Source organism: Ursus maritimus (assembly GCF_017311325.1).
Source record: "Ursus maritimus isolate PB19 chromosome X unlocalized genomic scaffold, ASM1731132v1 scaffold_X1, whole genome shotgun sequence".
In the NCBI taxonomy this organism is placed as follows: domain Eukaryota; kingdom Metazoa; phylum Chordata; class Mammalia; order Carnivora; family Ursidae; genus Ursus; species Ursus maritimus.
In genome coordinates, this window is record NW_024423319.1 from 57,823,372 (window position 1) to 57,840,190 (window position 16,819).

At 35.1% G+C, this 16,819-nt stretch overlaps 1 protein-coding gene across 1 annotated transcript in view; it reads right to left on the bottom strand.

The window, feature by feature from the left end:
* The window catches only part of CYLC1 (cylicin 1), a 12,005-nt gene extending 5,761 nt beyond the window's left edge, over positions 1–6,244 (bottom strand). The window contains exons 1-2 of the mRNA XM_008700625.2: positions 5,799–6,244; positions 196–236 (exon numbers count right to left, since the gene is read on the bottom strand). Coding sequence (XP_008698847.2) covers positions 196–236; positions 5,799–6,244 — 487 coding nt within the window. The remainder of the gene's footprint in view (positions 1–195; positions 237–5,798) is intronic.
* Positions 6,245–16,819: the final 10,575 nt, after the last annotated feature.

Sequence of the window (16,819 nt, forward strand, 5' to 3'; positions counted from 1 at the left end):
ACACACACACACACACACACACACATTCCAATACACATACACATATCCACATACATATAGGTTCTTTTAAATATTAAGAAAAAATCAGGGTACTTTATGCTTTACAACACTGAATTGAAGATACTAGTCATTTGTCCCTAAAATAATTTTAAATATAATCTAAATAATATTGAACTTTAAAGACTCAATTCTTACTTGATATGGAATTATCATTTGTTCTGATGTTTACTTCTTGCCTGTTAAGAAAAAGCTTCAATTAAATTTGTGCTATAGTTAATAATAGCTAATAACAGTAATATGTCAATAATAATATAATTTATAATATGGTATGATATGATATGATATAATATAAAATATACCAGTAAGAATGCCTGGTATCAAAAAGATAAAAAATAAGTGTTTGTGAAGATGTGGAGAAAGGAAACACTTGAACACTGTTGGTAGGAATGTAAAATGCTGCAATTACTGTGGAAAACAGCATAGAGGTTCCTCCAAAAACTAAAATAGAAGTGCCATATGATGCAATAATTCCACTTTTGGGGATTTACTTGAGGAGAACAAAAACATTAAGTAAAAAAGATATAGCAACCACTATGTTTACTGCAGCATTATTTATAATAGCTAAGATATGGAAGAAACCCAACTGTCCATCTATAGATGAATGGCTAAAGAAAATGTAGTGTATATATAATGGAATATTACTCAAATAAAAAAGAATTAAATCTTATTTGTAGCAACGTGGATGGACCTAGAGGGTATTATGCAAAGGAAAATAAATCAGATAAAGAAATAAAAAAATGCTATATAATTTTACATATATGTGCAATCAAGAAAAAAACAATGAACATATAAACAAAAATAGAAATACTCTCAAGTGCAGAGAACAAGGTGGTGGTTTCCAGAGGGGGAAAGGGTGGTAGGATGAACAAAATAGGTAAAGAGGATTAAGAGGTACAAAATTTCCATTATAAAATAAATAACAGGAATGAAATGTATAGCACAGGGAATATAGTCAAAAATATTTTAATAATGTAGTATACTGACAGATGATAATTGAACTTACTGTAGTGAGCACTGCATGATATGTAGAATATATAGAATCACTATGTTTTATACCTGAAACTAATATTGTATGTCAACTATACTTCAATAAAAAAGTAACAAATTTTAAAACATGCCAAAATACTATATATTTCCTATATATTATTCAATATTGTAATAAAAAAGCAGAGTTTGCATTATAAACATTGATAAACATATAACAAAAATAAATTTGTACCATGGCTAATAATAATAATACTAATAATGTTAATAAAACTTCAATTGTAACACTTCGAGGAATTTTTTTAGTGCAGTTAATGCAATGTTACATTAGTTTCAATTGTACAACATAGTGATTTCACGAGTTTATACATTATGTTATGTTCATAAGTGTAGTCCTCATCTGCCCCAATACATTGTTGTTACAATATAACTACTATCCTTATGCTATGCCTTTTATTCCCATGACTGTCAACTATCAGTTCCCTGCATTTATAGGTCTGATTCTGCTCTTTGTGAGTTTATTTTCTGAGCTTCCATTTATAAGTGAAATTATATGGTATTTGACTATCTCAGCCTGATTTATTTCACTTAGCACAACACCCTCAATGTCCATCCATGCTGTCTAAAATGGCAAGATCTCATCCTTTCTTATGGTTGCATAATATTCCACTCGTGTGTGTGAGTGTGTGTGTGTGTGTGTGTCTGTGTGTGTATAGTATCTCTGCCTATCTGTCTGTCTATCATCTATCTATCTATCATTTATCATCTATCTATCATCTATTTATCTATCATCTATCTATCATCTATCTATCATCATCATCTATCATCTATCTATCTAATCTTGACTTAGGGACATATATAGAAAAATTTTGTTATTGATGTCAGAGAAATTATTGCCTGTGTTTTCTTCTAGGATTTTTATGGGTTCACATTAAGGTTTTTAATCCATTATGAATTTATTTTTGTGTTTGCTGTTACTAGGTGGTCCAGTTACATTCTTTTACATTTAGCTGTCCAGTTTTTCCAGCACTATTTATTGAAGAGATGGCCTTTTGCCTATTGTATAATTCTGCCTTTTTTGGTTATTTCTGGGCTCTATATTTTTTCCATTGATATATATATATATCTTTTTTTGTGTCAATACCATATTGTTTTGATTACTGAAGATTTGTGGTGTATCTTGAAATTGGAATTGTGATATCTCTAGCTTTATTATTTTTTTCTCAAGATTGCTTTGGCTATTTGGAGTCTTTTATAGTTCCATACAAATTTTAGTATTATTTCTTCTAGTACTGTGGAAAATGTTGGCATTTTGATAGGGATATCCTTAATCTGTAGGTTGCTTTGGCTAGTGTTGACATTTTAACCATATTGGTCCTTCCATCCATTACCATAAAATATCTTCCCATTTGTTTGTGTCATCATCATTAATTTTCATCAGTGTTTTATAGATTTCAGAGTATGGTCTTTCACCTCATTGATTAAGTTTATTCTTAGATATTTTATAATTTTGGGTGAAATTGTAAGTTATGTTGTTTTCTTAATATCTCTTCCTACTACTTTGTTATTAGTGTTTAAAATGCTACTGATTTTGGGGTATTAATTTTGTATTCTCCAACTTTACTGAATACATTTATCAGTTCTAGTAGTTTTTTGATGGCATCTTTTAGATTTTTATTCTATATTCATGTCATTTCCAAATAGTGACAGTTTAACGTCTTTATCAATGTGAATGCCTCTTATTTCTTTTTCTTGTCTGATTGCTGTGGATAACACTTCAATACTATGCTAAATAAAAGTAGCAAAGGTAGACATCTATGTCTTATTTCTGATCATAAAGCAAAAACTGTTAGTTTTTCACCTTTCATTATGATGTTAGCTGTGCATTTTTCACATATGGTTTTTATTATGTTGAGATATGTTCCCTCTAAACCCAATTTGTTGAGAGTTTTTATCATGAACGTATGTCATACTTTGTGAAATGCTATTTTTTGCATCTATTGAAATGATCATATGATTTTTTCCTTTGTTTTGTTGATGTGATATATTATGTTGATTAATTTACAAATATTAAACCACGCTTGCATATCCAAAATAAGTCCCATTTCAATGTGGTGAATGATCTTTTAATATGTCTTTGTATGCAGTTTGCTAATATTTTGGTGGGAATTTTTACTTCTGTGTTCACTAGGTAAATAGACCTGTAGTTTTCTTTTATTAAGTGTCTTTGGTTTTGGTATCAGTGTAGTTCTAGCCTGGTAGAATGTATTTGGATGTTTTCCTCCTTTTTCTGTTTTTTTTTTTTTTTTTAGAATATTTTGAGGAGAATAGGTATTAAATCTTGTTCAAAGGTTTGGTATAATTCACCTGTGAAACCATCTGGCCTGAGACTTTTATTTTTTGGTAGTTTATTATTATTATTATTATTATTACTGACTCAATTTCATTACTAGTAATTAATCTGTTCAGATTTTCTATTTCTTCCTGATTCAGGTTTCAAAGATTGTTTCTAGGAATTTATCCATGTCTTCTAGGTTGTCTAATTTGTTGATACGTAAATTTTTGTAGTAGTCAATTATAATTTGTATTTCTCTTGTGTCATTGTTACTTCTCTCTCATTTCTTATTTTATTTATTTGGGTCCTTTCTCTTTTTTTCTTGATGAGTCTGGTTAAGAATTTATCAATTTTGTTTATCTTTACAATGAACCAGCTCTTGGTTTCATTGATTTTTTTCTGTTGTTTTTTAGTTTCTTTTTTTTTTTAAGATTTTATTTATTTATTTGACAGAGACAGCCAGCTAGAGAGGGAACACAAGCAGGGGGAGTGGGAGAGGAAGAAGCAGGCTCCCAGTGGAAGAGCCTGATGTGGGGCTCGATCCCAGAATGCCGGGATCACGCCCTGAGCTGAATGCAGACGCCCAATGACTGTGACATCCAGGCACCCCTGTTTTTTTAAGTTTCTATGCCATTTATTTCCTCTGACCATTATTATTTCCTTCCTTTCACTGACCTTGGGATTTTTTGTTGTTGTTTTTCTAGTTCCTTTATATGTAAAGTCAAATTGTTATGTGAGCTTTTTTTGTTTGTTCAGATAGGCCTGTATCCCATTATATTTTCTACTTAGAAGTGATTTCACTGTGTCCCAAAGATTTTGTGTTTTCATTTTCATTTGTATGACTTTATTTTTTATTTCTTCTTTGACTGCTTGATTAACTCATTGGTTCTTTAGTGTCGTGTTGCTTAGTCTCCATGTGTTCAGGTTTGTCGTCTATTCTAGTCTTTTTTCTTGTGATAGATTTCTAGTTTCATACTGTAGTGATTGGAAAAGATGCATGGTATGATTTCAACCTTCTTAAATTTATTGAGGTTGGTTTTGTGTCCAAACATGTGGCCTATTCTGGAGAACATTCCATGCAAACTTGAAAAGAAGGAATATTCTATTATTTTTGGATGGAATTCTCTATATATACCTCTTATGTTGATCTTGTTCAATGCGTCATTCAAAGACATTTTTTCTTTTTTGATTTTCTGCCCAGATGATATATCCATATCCTTGGTTGTAGGTATTTCCTTTCAGCATTTTGAATATACCAATTCATTCCCTTCTGGCCTGTGAAGATTCTGCTGAAGTCTTATATGATTTCCCTTGTAGGTAACTTTTTGTTTCTCTCTTACTGCTTTAAAGTTCTCTATCTTTAACTTTTGACATTTTAATTATTTTTGTCATGGTGTGGACATCTTTAGGTTCATCTTATGTGGAATTCTCAGTGCTTCTTGGACTTGGATGTGTATTTCTTTCCCTGTGTTAAAGAATTTTTCAGTATTATTTTTTTCAAATATTTTTCCTATCCTTTTCTCTATCTTCTTCTGGGGCTTCTATAATGTGAGTATTTTTTCCCTTGATGTTGTCCAAGAGCTCTTTTAACCTATCCTCAAATTTCATTTTTCTTTCTCTTTTTGTCATTCAGTTTGAGGGTTTTACATTACCCTGACTTCCAGATCATTGATACATTCTTCTATGTCTGCTGATATGCTGCTGATTCCATCTAGTGTGTGAGGTTTTCTTAATTTCAGTTATCATATTCTTTAAATATGATTGCTTCTTTCTTATATTTTTTGGTCTGTCTTAATTGATGGCCTCACTGAGTTCTTCCACTCTTTTCTCCAGCCCATTATTTTTATAATCTTTAAATACTTTATCAGGCATATTGCTTATGCCTGTTTCATTTAGTTGTCTTTCAGAGGTTTTGTTTTGTTTTATTTCATTTTGTTGTATTTTTTTGGAGAACTCCATTTTGCTTGACATTCTGTGCTTATTTCTATGGATTAGGCAGAACAGGTACTTCTTCTAAACTGAAGTGACAGTCTTGTGAATGGCTGTTCCCTATATAGACTGTGGTTGGTGACTTTTCCTGCCTGGCTAGAGCTAAGGTTGGCGTGGGTTGGGGTCTTGGGGCTTTCCATGTAGTGGACATTCTGTCAGGACAACTAAAAGTGAAATGGGTGCAGGCAGGGTTTTCACATCATTCTGTGCAGTGAAGGAACACTAGCAGAACAACTAAAGCTGAAATATAGGTGTAAATCACAGTGTTCTGGGGCTCTTTGTGTAGGTGTTTTGATAGGGTAGCTGGAACTGATGTAGTATATAGTCAGGAGGTTCTTGATCTCTCCATGAAAAAAGTGCCCTGGCAGGATAGCTAAAACTAAAGTGGGTACAAGCTAGGGGCACCTGGATCTCTATACACAGAGGGCACCTTGGCAGGATAACTGAAGCAGATGTGGATGTAAACCAAGTTGTTCCTGAATTCTCTGAACAGAGGGTGACCTGAGGAGTGGCTGGAGCTGAAATGAGGTACAGGGTGGGAGGTCTTGGGATGCTTGGTGTCGAGGGCATCTTGGGAGGGCTGTTAAAGCTAAAATGGGCATGGGTTGTTGTGATCCTGGGGGTCTCCATAAAAAATGTGTCCTGGCAGGACAGCTGAACCTGAATCGGGTACAGTCCTGGGTGTCCTGGCTCTCCACACTGAGGGTGATCTGGCAAAATTGCTGAAGCTGAACTAGGTGCAAGTGAGGGTGTCTTAACGTACTCAGTGCAGTGGTGCCCTGGCCAGGTGGGTGGAGCCAAGCCTGGAATGGATGATAGTGCTCTGGGGTGCTCCACATAGCATGTGCCCATGTGGGGTGTCTGAAGCTGATGCATGTATGGGCCTGCAGTTCCTGGGATCCTTCATGTCAGGAGCATCCTGGGGGGACAGCTGCATCTCAAGCATATGTCAGCCAACATGTTTTGGAGCACTCTACACCAAGGGTGCCATAGCAAAATATCTGGGAATGTTCTGGGCTGCTTTGCACCTGTGTCACCTTGGTACAAAGACTTGGGCTCTGGTGGGCACTAAGCAGCAGTGTCCTGGTGTACACTACCTTTTGGCCACCCTGTGGGACGGCTTGGTATGGGCTAGAGGCCCAGGACTCATTGAGGTGGCAGGCCAGTTAGGGTGCTCAGACTGCACTGGTCTGTGCTTTCAAAGTAAAGTGCAGTGTAAACTGTACATGTTCACCCAAAGTTCTCAGGCTGACTCTTCTGTTATAGTTGCTCATTTGAACTGCAGCTTCTTCTTTTTTTAAAATATTTTATTTATTTATTAGAGAGAGAGACAGCCAGCAAGAGAGGGAACACAAGCAGGGGGAGTGGGAGAGGAAGAAGCAGGCTCCCAGTGGAGGAGCCTGATGTGGGGCTTGATCCCAGAACCCCAGCATCAAGCCCTGAGCTGAAGGCAGACACTTAACGACTGAGCCACCCAGGCGCCCTGAACTGCAGCTTCTTAAAGAAAGAAAAAATAATAATAAAAGAAAAAAGAAATAAAATAAAAATAAAATAATAAATAATATAATAAAATATAAATATAATATAAATATAAATATAAATAAAATATAAAATATAAATATAATATAAATAAAATAATAAAAATAAAAGAAAAAAAAGAAAGAAAAGGAACAAAAACAAAAAGAAAACAAGACCAAAAAAACAAATAAACAAACCAACCCATGGCTTATTTTCCATGCCCCAGCATGACTAGGGCTGTGTGGGCTTGTGTAACTGAGCCAGCTAAGATTGTAAGCTCACTGTGTGGGACTGGACCTTATTCCAGTCTGGGAATTTAAGGTGGAAGGTGAGAGAGCATTTACACAGCTTCTGTGGACCCTTTTAAAAAGCAGCTTTTTTCCTGTGCCCCAGCTCAACTGAAAGTGCTGTAGGCTTGTGGACCCTGAGCTCACTGAGGTTACAAGCTTGCTGTGACAACTGTACCAACAAGTTATGGTGTCTGGACCCTTCCCTGGTGTGGGCTTTTAAGGTGGAGTGGAAAAATGAACTGTGTTTTTCTCCAGTCCTTCTGACCTGGAGAACATTCCTGCAGCTCCTTTGCCATTTGGTGGAGTTCTGGTGTTGTCTCTTTTATATACTAGTTGCTTTTTTTTTTCCTTTTTAGCAGTTCTAGATACTACTGATTTTTTTTAATTTAAATTCAATTTAGTTAACATACAGTATTATTAGTTTCAGGGGTAGAATTTAGTGATTCATCAGTTGCATATAACACCCAGTGGTCATGGTATCAAGTGCCCTCCTTAATGCCCATCACCCAATTACTGCATCCTCCCACCCACCTCCCCTCCAGCAGCCCTGTTTGTTCCCTGTAATTAAGAGTCTCATGGTTTGCCTCTTTCATTCTTCTTATCTTATTTTATCTTTTCTTCCCTTCCCTTATGTTCATCTGTTTTGTTTCTTAAATTCCACACATGAGAAAAATCATATGGTATTTGTCTTACTATAACTAATTTATTTTGCTTTGCATAATACCGTCTAATTACATCCACATCATTGCAAATGGCAAGAGTTCATTCTTTTTGATGGCTGAATAATATTCTATTATATATACAGACTGCCTGTTCTATATCCATTCATCTGCCGATGGAGATCTGGGGTTTTCCCATATTTTCACTATTGTGGATATTGCTGCTATAAACATTGGGGTGCAGGTGCCCCTTTGAATCACAGTTTTTGTATCCTTTGGATAAATACCTAGTATTGCAATTGCTGGGTTCTATGGTAGTTTTCTTTTTAACTTTTTGAGGAAACTCCATACTGTTTTCCACAGGGGCTTCACCAGGTTGCATTCCCATGAACAGTGTAAGAGTGTTCCCCTTTCTCTACATCCTCCCCAACATCTGTTGTTTCCTAAGTTGTTAATTGTAGCCATTCTGACCAGTGTGAGGTGGTATCTCATTGTGGTTTTGATTTGTATTTCCTTGATGCTGAGTGATGTTCAGCAGTTTTTCAGGTGTCTGTTAGCCATTTGCATGTCTTCTTTGGAGAGAAATGTCTGTTCATGTCTTCTGCCCATTTCTTGACTGGATTTTTGGTTTTTGGGTGTTGAGTTTGATAAGTTCTGTATAGATTTTGGATACTAGCCTTTTATCTGATACGTCATTTCTGAATATCTTCTCCCATTCAACAAACTAAAAGACAACCTACTTGTTGCTCTTTTAAAGCATGGCTTTTTTTTTTTTCTGTGACCAAGAGCAGAGGAATCTCTTCTTTGTCCCTCAGTACTATCCTTCCCCACTGCTGTACACAGCATCAGGGGTGGGGGTTCCCATTTTTACTGTGTGTCCATTTTTCCTGCTGTCCTCTTTGCCATTCTCTATCTTTCTGTGGAAACTGTTCAATCAGCCCTTAGTCTTTCTTCAGGAGGAATTGTTCTATCAATAGGTGTAATTTGGTGTTTTCCATGAAGGAGGTGACTTCAGGATGTTCCTACATCACCATTTTGGACTGCAACCATCACTCTGAGAAATCTTATGCATTCCCTGACCTCCATTTTCTGAAAATGTCTACCTATAATTCACATCACAGCTCCCCACCCCTAAATGAAATTATAAAAAACAAAAGCATATTTTTCACCATAAACTTGAAGAAAAATAAACCATGGATCAAAAGTTGAAATAAAGACACAAATTTGACAAAATCTAAAGTTAATAAAATATCTATAGAACAATAAGTCAAACAAGCCCCCCCCAGTCCTCTAGTGAAAATGTCTAAACGAGTAGAAACTCACCTATTTTCTAAATGTATTAAATAAATTTTGAGGGAAAAAAATGACAACTTTTTAATGTTCTCAGAACTTAAATTAAAACTGATAATGATATCTGAAAGGGGCACAGATAAGTGTTAATTTGGATTTTGAATTGTTTGTACACACAGGAAAATTGCTCTATAATATTTTCCATTCAAAAAGTACCCATTGAATTTGGCAATAATCATGGTGTTTACTGAGGATACATATGGTGTAATTTGTTTTAAAATTTTTACATCATTATTAGGTATCAGAGACAGTGAGTTGTGACCATTGCTAATTCCGAAATTGTACTTATATACACATACATCCTGAGCTTGATTTTTTAACTGACTTAAATTATCAAGTTAGTAAATGCAACTTTTCTTTTTATTTTTATAAGTAACTACTTATTTAACTTGTATATATATATTTGTGTCAAATCTATGTTCATTTCCTAAGTAAATCTCTAGTATCCAGCAAAAAGCCCAGTCCATACTCACCATTAAATTACTACTGACTTACTTAGGAAATATTTTGGATACACCAATTAATAAAAAAAATCTAATCCAGTGTTTCTTAACTAGATGTGAACATCAAAAATAAAAATAAATAAATAAATAAATAAATAAATGTGAACATGCCTGGCAAATTCTCCTACACCCTTGAAACAGAATCTCTGGTGTGGCTTAATGAAGTCTGTATTTTAAAACTCTCCTATGTGGGGTACCTGGGTGACTCAGTTGGCTAAACATCCAACTCTTGGTTTTGGCTCAAGTCGTGATCTCGCAGTAATGATCTCAAGGCCTGGGGATAGGGTTTGCACCCAGCAGGAGTGTGCTTCACTCTCCCTCCCATCCACTCACTCTCAAGTAACTAACTAAATAAATAAAATCTTTAAAAAAACAAAAACAAAAATAAAACTGCTAGATGATTTGGATACTTACCTATGGTCAAGAACCACTCATCTAAGTGATCTTTAAAAGAAACGTCATAGTTTTCTGAAATAATTCAAGCTTGGTTTTGTTTTTCTAAAAGGCAGTTGATCAGTGATCTATTTGTTTGTGTTGAAACCTTATTTATTCAATAGCTAGATGATATTATGGCCTGGGTTCTTGGAAATTTAACAGATTGGAGGTTTGACATGCTGACTGGATTGCTGCTTTCATAGTTGGGAAAAGATTTTGTACCTGCATTGATTTTGACTTTTTTTTCCCTACAGCTTAAAATACTGTTTTCCAACCTTCCTTGATAATAACTCAATATGTGTGTGTATAATTCATGTTCTTTTGTAATAATATACCCTATACATTAAGATAAAACATATTGAAAGAGGAAATAAAACATAAATTGAAGTTTTAAATCTTATTTCCACACTCCAGTGGATTGCCTTGAAAAAGTATCTCATTTTGGAGTACACTAGAAGAGGTAATCAGGGAACAGTGAAACAGGGAACAATTTAGCCAAATATCATAACATGTTTGCTTTATATAGATGTGGCCTCAGTCTCAAATTATTGGAAATTCAAATATAGTAAAATGTCTGAGTAGTTATCCTCATAAATAGAACATTATTTTTTTTTACATTATAAATGATTATGTGTATATTCCTTTGGTACATGGGTAGTCCTAACCTATAACCTGACATAAAGAGTGAATGAGTGATAGAAGCTGAAAGACAATGGAATGATATTTTTAAATTTCTGAAAGAAAAACTACTGCCAATTTAGGAGTTAAATACAGCAAACAAAGAGTGTGAGAATTTCATTGTCAGTAGAAGCACTAAAATAAATAAAACTGGAGATTCTTCAGGTAGGAGGAAATGACACAAGATGATAGAGTTAATGCAAAATGAAATAAAGAGTATCAAAAATAGCAAATATGTGGGTACAGAATATAAATGTTAGGCATTTGTACATAATAATCTGTTGAGCTTAAAATAAAATAAAAATTTTATGAAAAATAGAATTTATAGTAGTAAAGGTGGGTTGAATAAGTGGAATTAAAGCATAAGGTGATTGCATTGTCTGGGGAATGACAGAAATATCAATTTGTCCTAAACGGTAATAAATCAAAGGATCATGTTGTAATTTCTAGAAAAACCACAAAAGAATAATAAAAGAATGTATAATAAGACAATAGAGGGAGAAATATCATTAAAATGATTGATTAATACAAAGGATAGAAAGAAGGGAAAATAAAGAGCACAAATGTGGGACAAATAAATAAAAAATGAGACGTTAGATTAAAATCCAAATGTAAAATAATTACATTAAATGTAAATGGAGTAAGATAAAAAGTTCTGAATATCTGCTATATAACATAGTATGTATAGTTAATGATACTATGTTGTACACTTAAAAATTTGTTAAAAGAATAGATATGTTAAGTGTACTAACCAAAAAAAAAAAAGGTATATGGACTAAGTACACCACTTAAAAGACAAAAATGTCAGATCCAGGGAAGAAAATGGAGTAGGAGGATACCAAGCTCACCGTGTCCCACAGATACAACTTGATAACACCCACCTCAGTGTAAATAAACCACAAAATGTCCCAAAGATGGGAAGAACAGACTCTCCACAACTAAATATAGAAAAGGAACCACATCAAAGAAAGTAGCAAGAGTAGAGATGCAGTCAAACAGACCTGCAGGATTGTCCTTGGGAGGGAGGGACACTGTGGGCACAAAAAGGGTAGAGGACCAGACTCTACCCCAGGCACCCCAGGCATGGAAGGACCCACATGGGGAAAACAAATCTTCATAACACTTGGCTTTGGAAACCAGAGAGTCCTAATAACCAGTGGGTCTTAATATGTGGAACTTTAAAAATCAGGGGGTTTAGCTCTGGGAGAGCTAGGAGGGCAGAGTACCTGTCCTGAAAGATACAGCACAACAAACAACTCTGCTGAGATACAGCATAGAAGCAGCAGTTTTGAAAATGCCTAGGGTGTACAACAAGGACATTTATTTACTAATCTCAGAGCATGTGCTGGAGGGGCAGGGACCTTTGTGGAACTTCTCTAAGAACAAAATAGCTGACAGGTACCACTTCCTTCCCCCACACCCCAAACTTGATACAAGGGATATAGCAGAAACCAGCACAGTATACACATTCTCCACCTTGTTTGCTAAGAGTCTATCCCAGCCTTGTGTGCTCCTGCAGAAACCTCCCCACCATCCAAGCCTCAGCAGGAGTTTACCCAGGCAGCTGCAGGTCCCCTTCAGGGCCCAGACAGCAGAAGTGTGTAGAACTTGCTGGCACTGTGTTTCCTGACCCCATGTTCTCCTGTGGACTTGCTCTCTCCAATATACCATAGGCCACACCCATCCAAAGCAGTGCCACAAGACTGGCAGTGTGCAAGCAGCCCCAGTAGGTGCCAGCACTACTCCAAAGTGACTCCTGGCCTTTTAAGAAGGGAAGATAATTACACACACCAGTCCAACAGTGACCCAAGAAATGGGCTGAAGTAAGACAGGTCTGATTGCTGGCCCTTCCCACCAATAAAAGCTTCTCAGGGGACAATACAGGAGAAGTGCCCTGCAGTTCAGTGCTATTAAATCTCTGGCAAATGCCTGCTATGACTCAACTCAAGCATAAGCCTGCCCTAGAGTGGCTCATTAACAGCACAGGGACCAAATACTTCCCACCACAGGCAAAGAGATCCATTGCAGATGACTGTACTAAAGGCAAACATGGCACAGGCACAACAGTAAGGCACATTAAGCAACACAGGACACCCCTGAAGCTCCAGGTTCTGGCAAACAGGGGACATTGAATTGCTGGGCACTACAGGACCTCTCATTCACAAGGTGACTACTCTCAAGAGCAATAGAGGTAGCAGACTTTCTTAAAATATAGGGACAGACCCAGAGAGTTAGACAAAATGAGGAGAAAGAAAATATGTCCCAAATGAAAGAACAGGACAAAACGACATCAAGAAAGCCAAACAAAATAGAGATAAGTAATACCACTGATAGAATAATTTAAAATAATGGTCATAAAGATACTCACTGTACTTGAGTAAAGAATGGAGGACCTCAATGTTACCCTCAACACAGAGAAAAAAAACATAAAAAGAACCAATCAGAGACGAACAACTCAATAACTGAAATTAAAAATACACAAGATGGAATACATCATAGATAAAAGGAAGCAGAAGGATCAGTGACCTGTAAGAGTAATGACAAAACAGTCAAGTAGAACAGGAAAGAGAGGGAAAAAATAAAAACTATTAGGGGAACTCAGAAACTTCATCAGGTGTAATAACATTTGCATTTTAGGGATCTCAGAAGGATAAGAGAGAAAATGGGGTAGAAAATTTATTTGAAGAGGGTCCACAAAAAGAGTCATAGTAATTAAAATTACCAAAAAAAAGTACAGATTAAGAGAGAATTATTTTTTTGAAGATTTTGCTTATTTATTTGACAAAGAGAGAGATAGGAAGAAAGAGAGCACAAACAGGTTAGCAGCAGGTAGAGGAGGAGGGAGAAGCAGGCTCCCCGCTGAGCAAAGAGCCCAACACAGGACTAGATCCCAGGAACCTGAGATCATGACCTGAGTGGAAGGCAGATGCTTAACCTACTGAGCCACTCAGGTGCCCCAAGAGAGAATTTTTAAAGCAGCAAGAGAAAACAGTTACATTCAAAGGAACCCGTCAGGCTATCAGCAGACTTTTCAGCAGAAACTGCAGACCAGAAGAAAGTGGCATGATACATTCACAATAATAAAAGAGAAAAAAACCCTGCAACCAATAATACTCTATGCAGCAAGTCTATCATTTAAAATAGGAGGACAGATAAAGAGTTTCCCAGACAAATTAAAGTTAAAGGAATTTATGACAACTAAACCAGTGCTACAATAAATATAAAGACCAAAAGTAGAAGTAAAAAATGTAGAAAGGACAAAAGCAGTAAAATTAAGCATATCTATAAAAATCAGTCATGACATTTACAAAACAAAAGCATGTGAAGTATGACACCATATACCAAAAACATAGGGGGGGAAGGAGTAAAGAATAAGTACAAACTTAAGTGACTATCAACTTAATATAGACTGCTATGTGCATAAGATGTTATATATAAACCTACTGGTAACAGCAAATCAAAAACCAGTAATAAATATGCAAAAAATACAGAAAAAAAGAATATATCAATAAAGCCAACAAACAGTGAGAAGAGAAGAAGAGAATAAAGGAACAAAGGTCAAATACAAAAACAACCATAAAACAAATAACAGAATGTCAGTAAGTTCATACCTAACAATAATTAATTTGAATCTTAATGGACTAAGCAGTGCAATCCAAAGACATAGGGTGAACCATGAGAGACTATGGACTCTGGGAAACAAACTGAGGGCTTTAGAGGGGAGGGGGGTGGGGGATTGGGATAGGCCGGTGATGGGTGTTAAGGAGGGCACGTATTGTGTGGTGCACTGGGTGTTATACGCAAGTAATGAATCGTGGAACTTTACATCAAAAACTAGGGATGTACTGTATGGTGACTAACATAACATAATAAAAAATTATTATTAAAAACAAACAAACAAACAAAACCCCAAAGACATAGCGTGAAGAATGGATAAAACAGCAAGACCCATCTATAGTCTGCTTACAAGAAACTCATTTCAGACCTGAAGACACATGGAGATTCAAAGTGAAAAGATGGAAAAAACATTTATCATGCAAATGGAAGTGAAAGGAACACCAGGATAGGATTACTTATATCAGACAAAATATACTTAAAAACAAACACTGTAATAAGACACAAAGAAGGAGATGACATAATCATAAAAAGAACAATCCACCAAGAAGATATTGCAATTGTAAATATTTGTGCACTCAATATGGAAGCACCAAATACATAAAGCAGCTAATAACAAACATAAAGAAAGTAATTTATAGTAATACAATAATAGTAGGGGACTTTAACACCCTACTTACTTCAAAGGGTAAATTATCCAAAAGGAAAATCAATAAGGAAACAGTGGTTTTGAATGACACACTGGACCAGATAGATATAATAGATATATTCAGAACATTCCACCCTAAATCAGCAAAGTACACATTCTTTTCAAGTGCACTTGGAACATTTTCCAAAATAGATCACATATTAGACCACAAAATAAGTCTCAACAAAATAAAAAAGATTGAAGTCATACCATGCATCTTTTCTGACCACAGTGCTGCGACACTAGAAATCAACCACAAAAAATAATCTGGAAAGAACAAAAATACATGGAGGTTAAATAACATGCTACTAAACAATGAATGGATCAACTAAGAAATCAAAAAGGATATCATAAAATCCATGGGGGCAAATGAAAAAGATAACATAATGATAAAAAATCTTATGGAGGCAGCAAATGCTCTTGTAAGAAGGAAGTTTACAGCATACAAGCTTAACTCAAGTAGCAAGAAAAATATAAAATAAACTATCTAACCTCGCACCTAAAGGATCTAGGAAATGAAGAAAAAACAAAACCCAAACCAAGAGAAGAAAGTAAATAACAAAGATTAGAGCAATAATAAATGAAATAGAAACTAAAATATAACAACAATAATAATAGTATAAATCAATGAAACCAGGACCTGGTTCTTCAAAAATAACAAAATTGATACAATTTTATCCAGACTCGTAAAAAATAGAGAGACAGAAAATTCAAATAAACAAAATAAACAAAATAGAAGAAATAACTATCAGCATGACAGAAATACAAAGGAGTAGAAGATAATATTATGAAAAATTATATGCCAACCAATTGGAAAACCTAGAAGAAATGAATACATTCCTAAAAACATATAACCTCCCAAAACCGAACAAGGAAGAAATAGAAAATTTGAACAGACTGATTAGCAGCAATGACATTGAAAATCAGTAATAATAATAATAATAATAGTAATAATAATAATAATAATAATAAAACTCCCAACAAACTCAAGTGCAGGACCAGATGGTTTTGCAGGTGAATTCTACCAAATATGTAAAGAAGAGTTAATATCTATTCTTCTCAAAATACCCTAACAAATAGAAGAGGATGGAAAGATTCTAAATTCATTCTATGAAAGCAGAATTACCCTGATACCAAAACCATATAAAGACACAGAGAGAGAGAGAGGGAGAGAGAGAGAGAGAGAGAGCGAGCTACAGGACAGTATCTCTGATGAATTTTGAACTTAGATGCAAAAATACTAGTAAACCAAAACCAAACATACATTTAAAAAAATAATCACCACAATCAAATGGCATTTACTCCAGAGATGAAAGGGTGGTTCAATGTTTACAAATTTATCGATGTGATATATCACATAAGAAGAGAAAAAAAATAAAAATCATATGATTTTTTCAATAGCTGCAGAAAAAGCATTTGACAAAGTACAGCACCCATGCATGGTAAAAACCTTCAGAAAAGTAGGTTTAGAGGGAACATACCTGAACATAATGAAGGCCGTATATGAAAAACCCACAGCTAACATCATATTCAATGGGGAAAAACTGGGAGAACTTTCTTAAGACAAGACAAATCCATTCTTACCACTTTTATTCAGCACAGTATTGGAAGTCCTAGCTACAGCAATCAGAAAGAGAAAAAAATAAAAGACATCTAAATTGCTAAGGGTGAAGTTAACTTTTCACTCTTTGCAGATGACACGATATTACATATAG